Raw genomic sequence first — 15427 nt, forward strand, 5'->3', positions numbered from 1 at the left:
GACGAATAAAGTTCAAAAGTCTTTTAAAAGTCTTTCTCTAATTCACTTATTGATATCGCACTAAGTTCACCTAACACAACTGTAATATTCAAACGTGCTTTAGTATTTATATACGACTTTTATAATTTATTCCTTAAAGTTTTCTTTACAAATATCTAGCTTAAACTAACTCTATTTACAAAATATATTCCTATTTATAGCCCAGCCGTTATTCTGGAACAATCCACGCTCATCTCTAGCTATCCGCCTCGAAGTCGGAAAAAATGTATGAGGACACGCTCCCGCATGAGGACGCATGAGGCTTGCCGCAGCAGTGATCCATTTATTCGTCCTGAGGCAGCGAATATGTCGAATGAACAATAGTCTGTGGCTTGTGCTAGTTTTATAATTATTTATAAATTATTATTAAAAACTAAAAAAACATAAACAGTAGAGACGTATATGGTCCTCCCAATTTTATTTAAAAAGAAGAGGCATGAATAATATTAATACTTCGTTTTTGTTAATCGACCTGTTAGCTGATGAAACTGACAAGTTTAATAATTTCACGAGAATGTCCCAACAATATTTTAATTTTATTTTGGATGGCATAAGAAACATAATAAGTAAAAAAAATACAAAATTTAGAAAAGCTTTTCTACTATTCCATATTTTTATATTTATCAATAACTTCTAAACATAACTCTTGGTTTCATTCAATTTTTATAGGTAAATTTATAAATTTGTCTTAAATTTTTAAGTGTATAACTTTCCAAAAGAATGAATATTTCAAGATAAGCAATAAAATTCAACAAAATCCAAATCTTTTAACACCGTTTTGTAAATTATATAGGCTACATTTATTGCTTGCACGGTTTGTTTACAAATGAAGAATCGAAACGCAACCCTATGTTTTAAAAAAATACTTAAAAAACGTCCACACTGAGGCAAGGGCGCCCATATAAAAATTTTTAGGGGGGGCCAAACGTGAAGATGTTGCACATTACATTTTGTATATTTCGGATGACAATATATACAGTAGACGCTCTCTATAACGAACACGGATATAACGAGGTTTCGCTTATAACGAGGTACATTAGGTGTCCCATGAAATTCCTATTGAACTATAACGCTCTATAACGAGGCATATTTGGTTATAACGAGGAAAATTTAAATCGAAGAATACTTGTTTTTACCTGTTTTTAGCGTTGTAATGGTCATAAATAAATAAATGCCCCAACTACCTGTACATAGAAATGCCCAACATCTGTCTTATTATCGAGGCCAGTGCCGTAATAAACTCGGCCACCTGTAATAAACATCTGCCTGTTTATCGACCGATATTGAATACTACAGGAAATTTACAATTTATGGCGGCGAAGTCTCATATTGTTCACTGTTCAGGTTGACCATCGACATCTAATAAACTACGTAAGAGGCATCAAAACATTTCAATATTATTATTGTTTGATATAACGAGATCCGCTTATAACGAGATAATTAATCCACCATTTCAGTTCTCGTTATAGAGGGAGTCTACTGTAGTTTAAACCACCTAAAAAACCTAGTTTGAACCCTGTTGTGAGAAATTATTCATACATTTAAACACTAGACCAAGTTTTTAAATGGAAATGTCATGGGTACCTCAAAAGTTGCACCTCTCTTTAAAACCCGTTTGAAAAGAATACAATGCTTGCAAAGCCTTCCCTTCAACTTTGGCGAGCAGACTAACCATGAGTATGTGTCGAACCAAGTTTTTACTTTAAAATCTTAAAAAGGAGCCCCCTTTATTTTTGCAGATTTAGAATCCTTATGAAAAATAAGGCACACATATTCCAAACATTTTTAGAATCGTTGATAGATGGCGCAAATAAATCGCATTTTCCGAATATAGCGCCATCCGTCAACAATTCTAAAAAAGTTCGAATAAATGTTACTTATTTTTTGAGGAGGAAACTCAATCTGCAAGAAAAAACGGGGGTTCCTATTTAAGATTTTAAAGTTAACTCTCACCCCACCTCCAGAGTGTGGAATGAAAAATCCTGTTTGGTGTCATTCTATAGATTTTTGAAAAATATTAAACACGTGTTTTTTAGTTTTTATTTGGAAGTATATTTCTCGAGATATTAGACCGTTTCTATAATTTTGCTATGGTATCACGATATACCGTTTTTTCCGATTATAGCGCTATGTATCCACAATTCGCAAAATGGCTCGAATAAAATTTGCTTATTTTTACAAGGAAAATCCAAATCTGCAACAAAAATTAGGGGTTCCATTTAAGATTTTAAAGTTACCCCCCGCTCCACACCCAGGGGTTGAAGTGGTGGACTTGTTTAGTGTCATCGCATAGATTTTTGAAAATTATTGAACACGTATTTTTCAGTTTTTCGATCCGATGTTCATTTCGCGAATTATTCGACCTTTCCGCTACTTTTGGGACACCCTGTATATAACACTCATTCATCATGAAAGATCACCTGTTTTTCATTTAAATAAAATTGTTCTGTTCATCATAATGCACACTTTAAAAATAATCTACTTACTAAAAAAATACTTATGCAAACTAAAATTTGACTATGTTCAATAAATTTAAAAAATTATTTTTCAGTATGAATTTATTTCGAAATATAAAATATAATTACTTTATACCAGTTCTCAAAGATTATCGGTGAGAGATCGGATTTCTTGCTGATATGGTTTTTTTTTGCAGTATTAGGTTAGGTTTAAATGATTCATTTAAATGATTCATTTAATTGATAATTTTGGGTGTCGATTACAGTGTATATATGTTTCCCACGCCTCTAATCTCTTTCAATGTTTTCGTTAATAGCATACCGTGATTTTGGGAAATGTGTATTATGCACATTCTATATAGACCACTGTCGCAGACACAAAGATTTTCTTAAACTATTAATAACTACCCAATATGTGAATTTTTTTTATTAATAAATATGTTGTTTCCAATTTATCTCTCAAAATTATCCAATAATTTTTTGACAAAAATACGTTTATGTAATATAAATTTAATTTTTGTTCTTTCCCGAAAAGCTAGGGGGGGCCACGGCCCCCCTGCCCGTGTGTATGGGCGCCTATGCACTGAGGCACGAATCCCTTTGATGGACCGATAAGAGACGGATCGCTCCGAGGCGTGCGGCGAACGAATTTGAGCATATTTGCCGCGCCTCGGATGACGTCCACACTTACTGCCTCGTACGGCCTCGGCTTGTCTCATGCGCGTTTGTGCTCAAGTGAATACCCATACCCAGCTTTAAGCTGGGTATTCTTCTGGTTTTTCATATTCGCGACCCATCCCGACCCATGAAAAAAATAAGGAACACGGTCACTGTACGCTACACAGCTACTGTAAGAGCCACGCCGCGACCCACCTGAAATCCGCCCGCGACCCACCTGAAATCCGCCCGCGACCCACTAGTGGGTCGCGACCCACTAGTGGGTCGCGACCCACCGGTTGGGAAACGCTGCCATATATAAAAGGACTATCCGAGAAACTTAAAACAATAGGAAATAAATTCAACATTTCAACAACATTCAAAACAACAAACACATTGAGATCTATTCTATCTAAAACTAAACCTAACAATGAACAAAAAAGAACAAAGAATTGTATTTATAAAATACCTTGTGAATGCGAACAATTTTATTTAGGTGAAACATCAAGACCATTAGACGTTAGAATAAGTGAACATCAGTCTTATATTAAAAATAGAGAATTTGATAGATCTCAAATATGTCAACATGCATGGGATAATGAACATAGAGTCCAGTGGAGAGATTCAAGTATAGTCCTGAAAGAAACAGATAGTAAAAAGAGAAAAATCAAAGAAGCGGCTCTAATTATGCTAAATGAAAACAACTGTGTCGCAAATTCCTCGGTAGAATGCAGTAGGATGTGGTTACTCATACTAAAAGAGGAAGTCAATAGAAAGAAAATACCACGATTGGTAGGTCATTAACATATCGAGTTAGTACATATTTTATATTTTAGTATTTTTTATGTAATATCTATGTATTATTAATATTATTTATAATTTAAAATAGCATATATACATTAAGGTCAGAATTTGGTATTAGTTTTGAGAGTAAACTAAATGTAAGCCCAAATACTTACGATGTCGGGATAGTATCACGAGGTTTTTTCCTGGTTTTCCCTCATGATTTACTATGGAATCTATAGCATGAGAATTTTACTACCATCGTTGCATTTGGTTGTCTTTTTAAAGACAGATTTTTTGTGGCGGATATTCTTGAGTTGGGGTTGATTTCATGTAATCGAATGAACTATCTTTTAGTAAAGTCGTCCCAGGAACGCAACTCATCAATATTGGCAATATCATTTTAAAGTCTTCTACTTTAAAATGTATAATACATGCCTGAATTGCCGATATAAATGAGTCAGATTAAATAAATTATTAGAAGAATTTTTTACTAAGCAACAACATTTTTGTTTATTTAGTATTATTTTGTATTTTGACAACGACACCCGACTTGGGCGTCGAAACGTTAAATAAATTCATTTTTTTGATAAAATTGTGGCTTATTTCCCATTTAAAATAGTTCATTATAAGAACGAATGTAAGGAATTTATTTCTGTTCCGAAAAAACGTGAGAATAATTCAATATGGAAATGTAGTTTATCCGTTTTGTTACAAAAGACGTTATTATATTTTGCAGTCATATCTACATTCGGTTTGCTGTGTTTACATTATCTCTCGAAAATTGAATTTTTAACGTTCAGTTTGTGAGGTAGAAAAGAGTTACAAAGTATTTTTAATGGTCATTAGCGCCACGAATTTAGGAAGTTAGATACACAAAACGTCCGACTTTGGTATCAGAGAGCGCAGGTGTAGGATCGTGGACTCGGCAATATTTTTCTTGAGAATGTTAGATGGGAGAGAGGTTAGCTGACTTTGCTAAATGATCCTTATTGGTTAAAGAATATAATTCCCTACCAAATAGGTTGGATTTAGAATGTACTTTGATTTTCCCTATTGGTTCATAATAAGTGTAGGAAGCTTAGATATTTTTTTATTGGTCAAAAAAGAGAATTAGTTGACAGAAAGGGAGCGAATAGAGTTTAAAACAGAAAGCCAAAGTTCTGAGGAAAGACAGTTAAGTTTGATCTGACATGCAGTGAAGTCCAGTTTTTTGTGGTCTGCGCCAAAGTTAGGCTCAGATGGAATCTTGAGTAGATTCTGTAGTGAAAGTAGCAAGAACGATGTGGTTGTCGTAAATGCCATACCGGTATATTCTTGTGTTGTTGTTCCGGTGAAATAAATGGAATAGTGTATCTAGTAGTGGCGTAGAGTATGCCTTTTTCAAGAATAACTTAATTCAAGCTTCGCGGAACGTGGTTCGCGACCTTTTAACTAAAAATGAATTATTTAAACAAAATTTTGTTATGTTAAAGTGAGCAATGTTTTAAGTATTAAGATGTTGAGATCACCTTTTTTTTTTATAAAACAAAAAAATTATGGAATTTTATCTTTCGTATAAAAACAATTTGTATAATAGTACTTTAGAACAGAAAATGTAAAGTGTTAGTGAAGTGTTGGTTTACCACAGTTCCAGCCGAGCTACACAAGGCCAGCTCCAGCCAACAGTACAATCCAAGATCACCAGGTATTTGTAACGAACTGTTTTATTTCTTTTTCTTCGAACATTTTTGACAACGTGAATGACTTAATTTTTTTTATTCATTTATTGCTAATTCAGTTTTGCTTTTTAACTATTTTTTTTTTCTATAAATAAACGATTAATATGTATTAAACTTATATAAGTCTTTTTCTTTTGCACAATCTATCCCTAATCCTTATTGCCGGAAAGGCATACAGACTACCTCTGACCGCAATGGTAAGTACCGACTTCTATCTAATGGAATGACATTGCAAACCATTTTTTTAGGCATATGGCATATAGCAGTATATTTTGATTTGTTGATGGCGCCCAATAATTAAAACTTTTCCTTAATATTAAATATTATTTCAAGAACTCACTCCTTTAAATCTCTGAGACTGTAGCTTACCGGGACATTCCGAAAAGTTACGTAGCACAAAGTTTATCATGCCTATGGCCTAACAACATTGACTAAGTATAGTTTTATGTTTGTTTAATTTTTCGTGCTACAAACTAAGTATAAGAATATTAAATAATAATTAATTAAATAAATATTATAAAATATTAAGATACTTTAAGTCAAGTCTGGTCTGTTAAAAAAAACTTGGATGAAAAAGGCAATCTGTTAAAAACTTTGAAAGCCGCAGCAGCAATTATTTGTGAAGATATTCAATCTTGCATTTTTGATAATACTATGTACCCCCCACCAGGTAGAATATTCGAGGATATAAATAACGATATTCCCGAATCATTGTCATATATTGTTTTAAAAAACAATAGTTAACCCAATATTCTATACCAATATCAATAATCAATATCAATAATAAAGGTAATGTCTAGAACTTGATGGATATTGTTCCCTTAAATTATCCTAAAATTGTCATGACAGTTAGTGGAGTCGACCTACAGGAGAAACTACGGTAAAATAACGCGCAGAGTACACTACCTCACAGGTGGTGTGGAAATGTGTGCGTATTATGTACAAGTGACTCTTAGAATTGCGATATCTCAGGAATGGTAACTCTTAAGAAAAAAAAACGTAAAAATTGTTTTTGTAGAGAATTTTAAGATCTACTTGAGGTTTTTTTTTGATAAAACTTACTGTTTTCGAGCAAAATCCAAAAAATCTATAATTTTGACTTTTGACCCCGAATAACTTTTGTTGCACACATAGGATCGATGGGGATTTTTAAAACTTTATTTGTAGTGGTAAACCCCAGCTCTCCACCAAAATTTGGCTTTCCGGCTAATCTAAATGTCTATATTGACCGGAGTACATAATATATACAAAACATGCAAAATCCTATTGGTACCGATTCATATCCAGAGATTAAACGAATTGTGCTCTTTTAGTATAAATAATATATTTTCTTGGTTAGAGATTTTATGACTTGGTGAGTTTTAATACATATAGATATTTTGGGTTTGTAAAGTGGAAGGTAATTCCTCTGTAGTTATAGCAAATTATTTGATCTCCTTTCTTGTGAATAGGTACAATTATACCTACGTCCCAGTCTTCTGGTAGTTTTACCTGCTTCCAAATAAGTTCTACTTTAGCCTACATATACCACAGATCAGATTTCTTGCGGCATGTTGTAAAAGTTCAGAAGGAATGGCTATGGAATATTAATAGTTATTTATGATATACAGGGGCGTCATTTGGGCGTCCAGGGGGGGCATTTGCCCCCCCCTGGCCCTAAAAAATGACTGAAATTTACAAAAAATACATCAATATTCATCATAACATCATATATGATGTATAATATATAAGTGCTTGCCCCCCCAAACAAAATTTCAAATGACGCTCCTGATGATATAAGTGTTAAAAGTACAATTTTAAGGCACGCATGTGAAAGTTTGCAATTCACATGAGTGCCTTAAAAATGTACTTTTTAACACGTATATCATACAATATTTTTTCTGCAAACGTTATAAATTTATAAAATACAATATTTTTGTTAACTTCTGAAACCATGAAACCTATGACCCGTAAAAGGTAGAATTGGTTGTCTACACTCGAGGGGAATGTCTAAAAATTCTTAGCGAAAATATTATACCGTTACATAAACTTGTTTTTTTTTTTCTACAAACGTGTTAAAAAAGCAATAATACAGTTTAAATTAAATTTTAAAAAACCTTTTAAACCACCTTTTTCAAATTCCTCAAGTTGTATTATTAATATTAATGTTAATAAATGAAATATAAATATTTTGACGTTTCACAATTTGAGCATTCACTTTTAACTGCAGTGCCTTAAAAATTTTAAAGCACTAGTGCCTTAAAGTAGCATTTTTAACACGGTTGTAGAAAAAATACATTAATACTATATTAGTATTCCATAGCTGCTTCTCTCTTTTACATAATTCCATAATTTATTTATCTATTGAAACAACAATACATTGATTTTGTACATACATATCACATGTTTTTTGTTGTGATTTAATTTATACTATGGTAGGGGAGCAAAATATGCTAAATTTGCAGTCACTCAAGCGTTATGGGGACCTATTGGGTTGTGATTAAAACGAAAAAAAGTTAAGTAAAATTTTCCATTTTAGTGGGGACTTTCCATTTTTTAAATTAATTTTCCATTTCCAACAATCGTTTTTTCCGATTTTAGCTCCATCTATCCATAATTCGAAAAAATGTTTAGAATAAAAGTTGCTTATTTTTACGTAAAGAATCCAAACCTGCAATAAAAATTTGGGGGTCCCATTTAAGATTTTAAAGTAACCCCCACCCCACCTCCGTGGGGGGGGGGGGTCGTGTTTGATAGCATTCGATAGATTTTTCAAAAACATTTTGAAAGTGTATTTTGCAGTTTTTCGATCTGATGTTCATTTTGCGAATTATCGCGGGGTTTGTATTTAAAAGTTTAAATTTACCCCCACCCCTCTCCGTGGGGGGTCATGTTTAGTACTGTTTGATAGATTTTTGAAAAGTATTGAAGACGTATTTTTTTAGTTTTTCGATCTGACGTTCATTTCGCGAAATATTCGCTTTTTTTGTGAAATTTTTGACTCACCCATTTTCTTACGCCCAGCTCAAATTGTCAGATTTTTCAAATATACACTCTTTTGCATGTACTTAACTTACCTTATCTTAATCTGACAATTTGGAGTATTTTTAAGGATAGATTTTTTTTCGGGCACCCCTTAACGAACTTTCCTGTGTTAAGAGCCAATATATGGTAGAGGTACATCTGCAGGGTACCAGGTTTCTCCCCATATGATAATCTGACGCGCTCGAGTAACTGCAAAAATCCCCGCTTGGGCTCCCCTACCACTCTGTTTGATAATTTTATAAAGCAAGATGCAAAATTTGTGCTTGGTATTAAGTATTAGATGATAATGTTTCTGAAAGAGCAGAAAAAAATTAGGGGAATAATTAGTTTTATTCTTAGTTAAATATATCTTTTTTAGGTCTAATCTGGGCCCAAATGATGGACGTTAACAAACAGACAGATGATAAAGATAAAACCCCAGATGTAAGCATTTTTGCCAAATTAGAACACCTGTCTCTAGAAGCTTCGCCAGGAATGGTTCGCGCCTTGAGCATTATTCCATATGAAAGCCAAAAGCGTTTTTTAGTAATGCTCAAAGACATCGTACCAACAACAGTGCCATCGAATGTTATGAATGCTGTTGTATCTGTTAACAAAGGAGGAGGTGCTGTAGTAACTGTAGCTTTAGCAAGTATACACTTGACCTATGAAGCTATTGTTAACATTAGAAGATGGTGGAATGGAGAGATTTCAGGCAAGAGATGTTGTAAAACTATTATAGATTCACTTGCTACAATTGGTGGTAGCGTTGGTGGAGGATTTGCTGGTGTAGTTGTGGGAGCACTTGGAGGTAATCTTTGTTTTAATATATGAGCGTGTGTGGCCCAGGTTTTACTTACTAGAGCAGACACACTTTTATATTTAACTTAATCGTTGAATGAATTCTACCCGGCTCGATTTTCATTACTATTAAATTTTAGAGAACAAAGGGAACGCAATAGCGCTTTACTATCTAATTAAAAGAGAATAGTTACATCCAATTCAGTGTCATTTGCTAATGTAGCTTGGGAGGTAGTGTCAAATATGACCGGAGCATTTTAGCGTGGCTGTTTTTTTATTTAGTTAGGTATTCCAAAGCTTATTAATAAATGATGTGTCAGCTGGCCCAAAACCGGGGATTTTAGGCAAGAAAAGATAAAATATGAAAGTAGATGGAAAAACCCTACAACTTATATGTCAAATATTTATCTTCGTGACTTACATCCATAATGGCCTAGTGGTCCTGGCTCCTGGCTTTGACCCAGGCGAGTCGGGTTCAATTCCCGGCGTCGGCGTCGGAAATCTTTTTGTTTTTAAAATTGACATCTTGATTTGAAAAATAATTGTTTTTATAATACTTTTTTATATTGTGTCATATATAACAAGAATAAAAAACCGCTAAACACTGTAAAAATGAGTGGCGCGCACACAATATTCCAGTCACAAAAGAGCTGATATGAATATTACGAGGCGCAAAAATGGATTTTCATTTTGATGGAAAATAAAATTAGTTTTATTTTGAAAGCTTTTTCCATAATATGTGCTAAATTTGAAGCAAAATGCGCCACAAAAGAGTAACTTTAAAGTTTGCATTTTGAAGCATTTTTGTGGCGTGTTTTACTCCAAAAGCAAATATTATGGAAAAATATTTAAAAGTAAAACTATAATTTTATTTTCCATTAAAATGAAAATTCATTTTTGCACCACATAATATTCATTTCAGTTCTTTTGTTGCTGGAATATTGTGTGCGCCACTCATTTTTACAGCGTTTAGCGGTTTTAATTCTTTTATCAGGAGTTTTTCAAAGTTTTTTATAAATTAAATGTATGAACTTGAATGTAATGTTTCTCGATTACATGTTATGCATTATAAATGGTCGCCTTCGTCGCATTATCGTCCAAACGAACTAGTCGTTACGACATTAATCTTGTGATAGGGCTATCCGAGTTCATATCCCAGCCATCCCAATACTTTTTTCTTCCAATATAATTCTTTGTGTGCACCGAATATACACTAGATTTTTTTCTATTCGGAATAGATTCAAAAAAAATATTGTGATGGCTGACAAATGGACTCGGATTGTCCGATCAAATTTAGCGTCGTAACCACCACAACTAGAACATTTCGGCGATAATGGTTAAATTTATTATAATTTGGAGCTCGATAACTTTTATACGGCCTTACCGATTTTGATCACTATACATAAGTTAGAAAGGTATTGACAATACAAAGGTAGTGTCTGATGCATTCAAGGTCAAATATGATAACCTGAATGTTTTATAGGATTTAGCGAGCTTGAAAAATCGTTTTTTCCCATCGGAACTGGATTTGATCATATATATGAGGCCTATAACTTAAAAATTCTAATTTTCCCAGATATGAGGTATACGGTATACACCGTTAGACACGTCTAAAGTCCTCCTACAAACGCTCAGTTATTGGCGCAATTCGTAGGTTGAAATTTTGAGTAATTGTCGAAAAACCAAAATTTTCAAAGTTAAATTTTTCAGTTTTTCGGTTATACTGAGCCGTGTGTATGTTCGATCCTGACCGCTTAGGTACGATTTCAAAGCTTAACTCAGCGCTATTGATTTGTTGTGTTTTCGATTTTCCTGTCTCTTCTTGAACCTAAGATATATACCCCCAAAAAATATGCAATTTTGTACCTACCCAGTCCTATAGCTGGCTTATGGGTGGTCAAAAGTAACAAACTACACCGCTTCTGCATTGGCCCTCAACCCCTTTTAAAACACAAAAAAAAAATCAGATCGGTGTAACTTTTCCACACACATACATACATACCCACAAACATTTTCCCCCTTTTAAATAGAAATTGAGTCATATTTCTGAGCTCGGTAACTTTTGAATGGTATAACCGATTTTCAAAATTAGACATGCGTTGAAAAGGTAATGATCAGCACTATCAGAAGCAATGAAGGTCGGGCTTAAATTTTCGAAATTTTTGGGAGTTTTGGGGACGAGAACGAAAAATAGACCCTAAATGGGAAGGGCCGTAAAATCTACACCCTTGGACCAAAATGTATGGTTGACCTATGGATGGGCGAGTCTTTTCCTAAACTTTAAGATGGGATTTGGCCAAATTTTCAATTCGCTTAGATTTAGAAAAACGAAAATTTCGTTTATACATAGTGTCGCATGTAGGAGGATTGTGCGCCACTGGCGGGAACTGCCGTTCTCTGGGATACAAACGTGGTATTATAAAAACAATTATTTTTCAAATCCAAATGTCAATTTTAAAAACAAAAAAGATTTCCGACGCCGGGAATCGAACCCGACTCGCCTGGGTGAAAGTCAGGAGCCAGATGGCAGTGTTACAGAGATTCGCCTGTGCTTTCTATATAGCAGAAATACTTATAATGTTGTCGAAAGTTTTTAATCTGACGTTATGGGTAAACTCCTACAAAAGAGCTATAATTTGAGAAATATTTATGAATGTACTTTTGTGAACTTTTTTTTGAGTTTGGCCCTGCTTATTTTAAAAAAGTAGCAAAATTTACAATGGCAGTAGAATTGGCAATACTGTTATCCTATATCCGTACACTGCCATCTGAATGTGACTTCCACTATAGGCCATTATGGATGTAAGTCAGGGAGATAAATATTTGACATATATTATGTTGTAGGATTTTTCCATCTACTTTCATATTTTATCTTTTCTTGTCTAAAAGCCCCGGTTTAGGGGCCAGCTGACACATCATTTGTTAATAAGCTTTAGAACACAGTTAAATAAAAAAAAACAGCCATGCTAAAATGCTCCGGTCGACACTACCTCCCGGGCTAATAGTAAAAGCAGTGCGACAAGGGTAAGCACAGAACAAGTAAGGGTAAGCACAGAACAAGTAAGTCGCGGTGGATGTGTAGGTCGCGGTAGATGCCACTAGTTAAGTCGCGGTAGATGTCGACAGCACATAGCAAGGAGGTCACCTGCGCTGTCAGTCGAGCTAGAGCCACTATCAAGTGAAGTAGTTTAATGAAATTTGAATGGCAAAAAGACTGTGCTTTTGCGATGTTGTGTCAGTTAAGTTATGATAGTGATGAAATGCCAGCTGTAAATAATCAGATTCTCCTTGATATTTCAAAAATTTACTGAATTTTGATACTTGAAAAGTATCAACTCAGATAGCGCAGGTAATAACAACTTGGCTTCTAACAACGAATCAATCACAGGAAAGCATCCTTGTAGGCCGCGCAGTAGACATCCATGTAAAACAAACTGAAAAGCATCGATGTAAACCTCCAGGATGGCATCGCGCTAAACCTCCACCGCGACTTACCTGCTCTGTTCGCTTCCATTCATTACAATGTGTTTGTTTTACATGGATGTCGACATCGACCGCGACCGACAGCTACAGCTCCACCGCGCCTTACTTGTTCTGTGCTTACCCTTAAGTCGCGGTGAAGCTGTATGTGTCGGTCGCGGTCGATGTCGACATCCATGTAAAACAAACACATTGTAATGAACGTAAGCGAACAGAGCAGGTAAGTCGCGATGGAGGTTTAGCGCGATGCCATCTAGGAGGTTTACAGCGATGCTTTCGAAAATAAAATGAGTTTATTTTACATGGATGTCTACTGCTCGGCCTACAAGGATGATCTGAGATGATACTTTTTATATAATCCTTTTTTTGTATTCAGTTTATTTTTGAATTCCTAAAGTAATTAAAATCAGTAAATTTTTGAAACATGAAGGAGGATCTTATTATTTACAGCCAATTGATAGTGGTTCTAGCTCGACTGACAGCGCAGGTGACCTCCTTGCTATGTGCTGTCGACATCGACCGCGACTTAACTAGTAGCATCTACCGCGACCTACACCTCCACCGCGACTTACTTGTTCTGTGCTTACCCTAAATAATTTCCTTGGAGAACTGTAAAATAATTAGTAGAATCCAGAATGAGGCTTAAAACGTATTACAACCGATGTTTATTTTTAGTTGATGTTAGTAATATACACAACCAAACTTCACCATGGAATCACCATGTATTTTAAACCAATATTTATTTCTTTTGAAAAAACTTGTTATGGTTGCGAAGAATAAAGGTTTTTGTTGAAAATAAACAAACCGATAAAACAATTAGTACAGGAACCGAAGCTTTTCACCTCACAATTTTTACAGAATGGATCGATTTGCTTGAAAATTTGAGAATAAGTAGTGGATAGTCCAAGGACCAAAATCTATATGATGCCGGAAAGCGCTTTTACCATGGTGGTGGTTGCCGCCCCATCTCATTTTATTATATTTTGACTGCAAAAGTTGATAAAAACATTCATTCTAAGCAAAAAATGTTGTATACATTTTTTTGATAAAATTATATCAAAAGTGTTAGTATTATATCGAAAAAATCAATGTTTTTCGATATTATACTCATTTAGGATTCACTCAATTATTGCCGTAAAAAATGTTTTTCAAACCACCTTCTTGGGAATTAAATAACCTACAATTTCATATTTAAACATTTTTCCGTATCTCTGATGCTAATCTTTCTATTCTGAAGAAAATGGCATGTTTTACTAAACTACAAAAATTCGTTATTCGCTTTTAACTCTAAGAACTCTTTTCACTCTTCTAGAATCTATTAATAATACATAAATAAAGAAGAATGAATAAGGCTAATGACAGTGGCGTAGCCGAAGATTGGGGGGCTCTCCCGCGGCAATTTGTGTGGGGCCCCGTATTATTAACATAACGACAACTAATAACAGTAAAATTACTAAAATATATGTAAATGGCACTATTTGGCCTTTAATTTAATAAGTCTACATCAGTTAGTGTTAATAGATTTTTTGGGAATAGACATGAAAACCTATTATAGGTTCATGTCTCTTAATCCGACAAACCTATTAGTAAGTTGTTGCAACATTTTTTCTAAATTTACATTGAAAACGTTAACTTTAAAACTTTTTTTCTATAAGTTATTTTTTCGTCGCACCTGAGCTCATCGTAAAATTTTTTTATCTACTCTATGTCATAATATTATAATATTATGTGTAAGTTTTTAGTTTGTTGAAAACTGTCATTATAGATAGCAGTGCGTGAAGTGTTTAAAGTGTGCGTGAAGTAACAATGTATTTTAAATGGGACTTACTTTTTCGCACTGTTTTTAACACACTTTCATATAATCAAATATCCTTAACTTTTGCGTTGTCATGGTGATGACATAATGAGAATGAGCAATAAATTACGACAAAAGTTTTGACAGTTTTGTGGTTTGAAAGAAGTTAGAATTTTTAAATGTCAAAGTTCTAAAAATTGTAGAATAGAAATGAATTCCAGTGACTAAGGGTTACAGTTTTTTTATTTGTTTATGGTAGAGTAGATGTAGATTGTATGAAACTGTGCGTGAAGTACTTTTTGCGAACTTACGCGATGTATAGCACTCGCTCCGCTGTCGCTCGTGCTCTAAATATCGCGTGCGTTCGCAAAAAGCATACTTCATGAACTGTTTCATAAATAACTATTACCGTTTTATCTGTTTATTTTTAAATTTCGATATAATACCCCACTATTCTGCTATTCCTGCTGGTTCTGCTAAAGTTTCGGTAAACGAATTTCTCATTTCTCGAAGATTATCACTCGAAGAGTTTTTCCAAAAAGTTGAAGGGTGGCCGTTAACTCTGCCGTTTCAAATTGCAAAAGTTTTGATGTTAGATTAATGAAGTTAAGTATTTTAGATTGAATAGTAATTTTAACGGCAAATTCTAAATTATTCATATGCTCTAATAATGCATTAACTCCTAATTTTTC

At 34.1% G+C, this 15427-nt stretch overlaps 1 protein-coding gene across 1 annotated transcript in view; it reads left to right on the forward strand.

Annotated features, from left to right (window-relative positions):
• Positions 1 to 15427, forward strand: part of LOC126883094 (uncharacterized) — a 186588-nt gene that overhangs the window by 156161 nt on the left and 15000 nt on the right. The window contains exon 3 of the mRNA XM_050648332.1: positions 9039 to 9470. Within this exon, the coding sequence (XP_050504289.1) occupies positions 9039 to 9470 (432 nt within the window). The remainder of the gene's footprint in view (positions 1 to 9038; positions 9471 to 15427) is intronic.

Source organism: Diabrotica virgifera, chromosome 1 (genome assembly GCF_917563875.1).
Source record: "Diabrotica virgifera virgifera chromosome 1, PGI_DIABVI_V3a".
NCBI classification, from domain to species: domain Eukaryota; kingdom Metazoa; phylum Arthropoda; class Insecta; order Coleoptera; family Chrysomelidae; genus Diabrotica; species Diabrotica virgifera.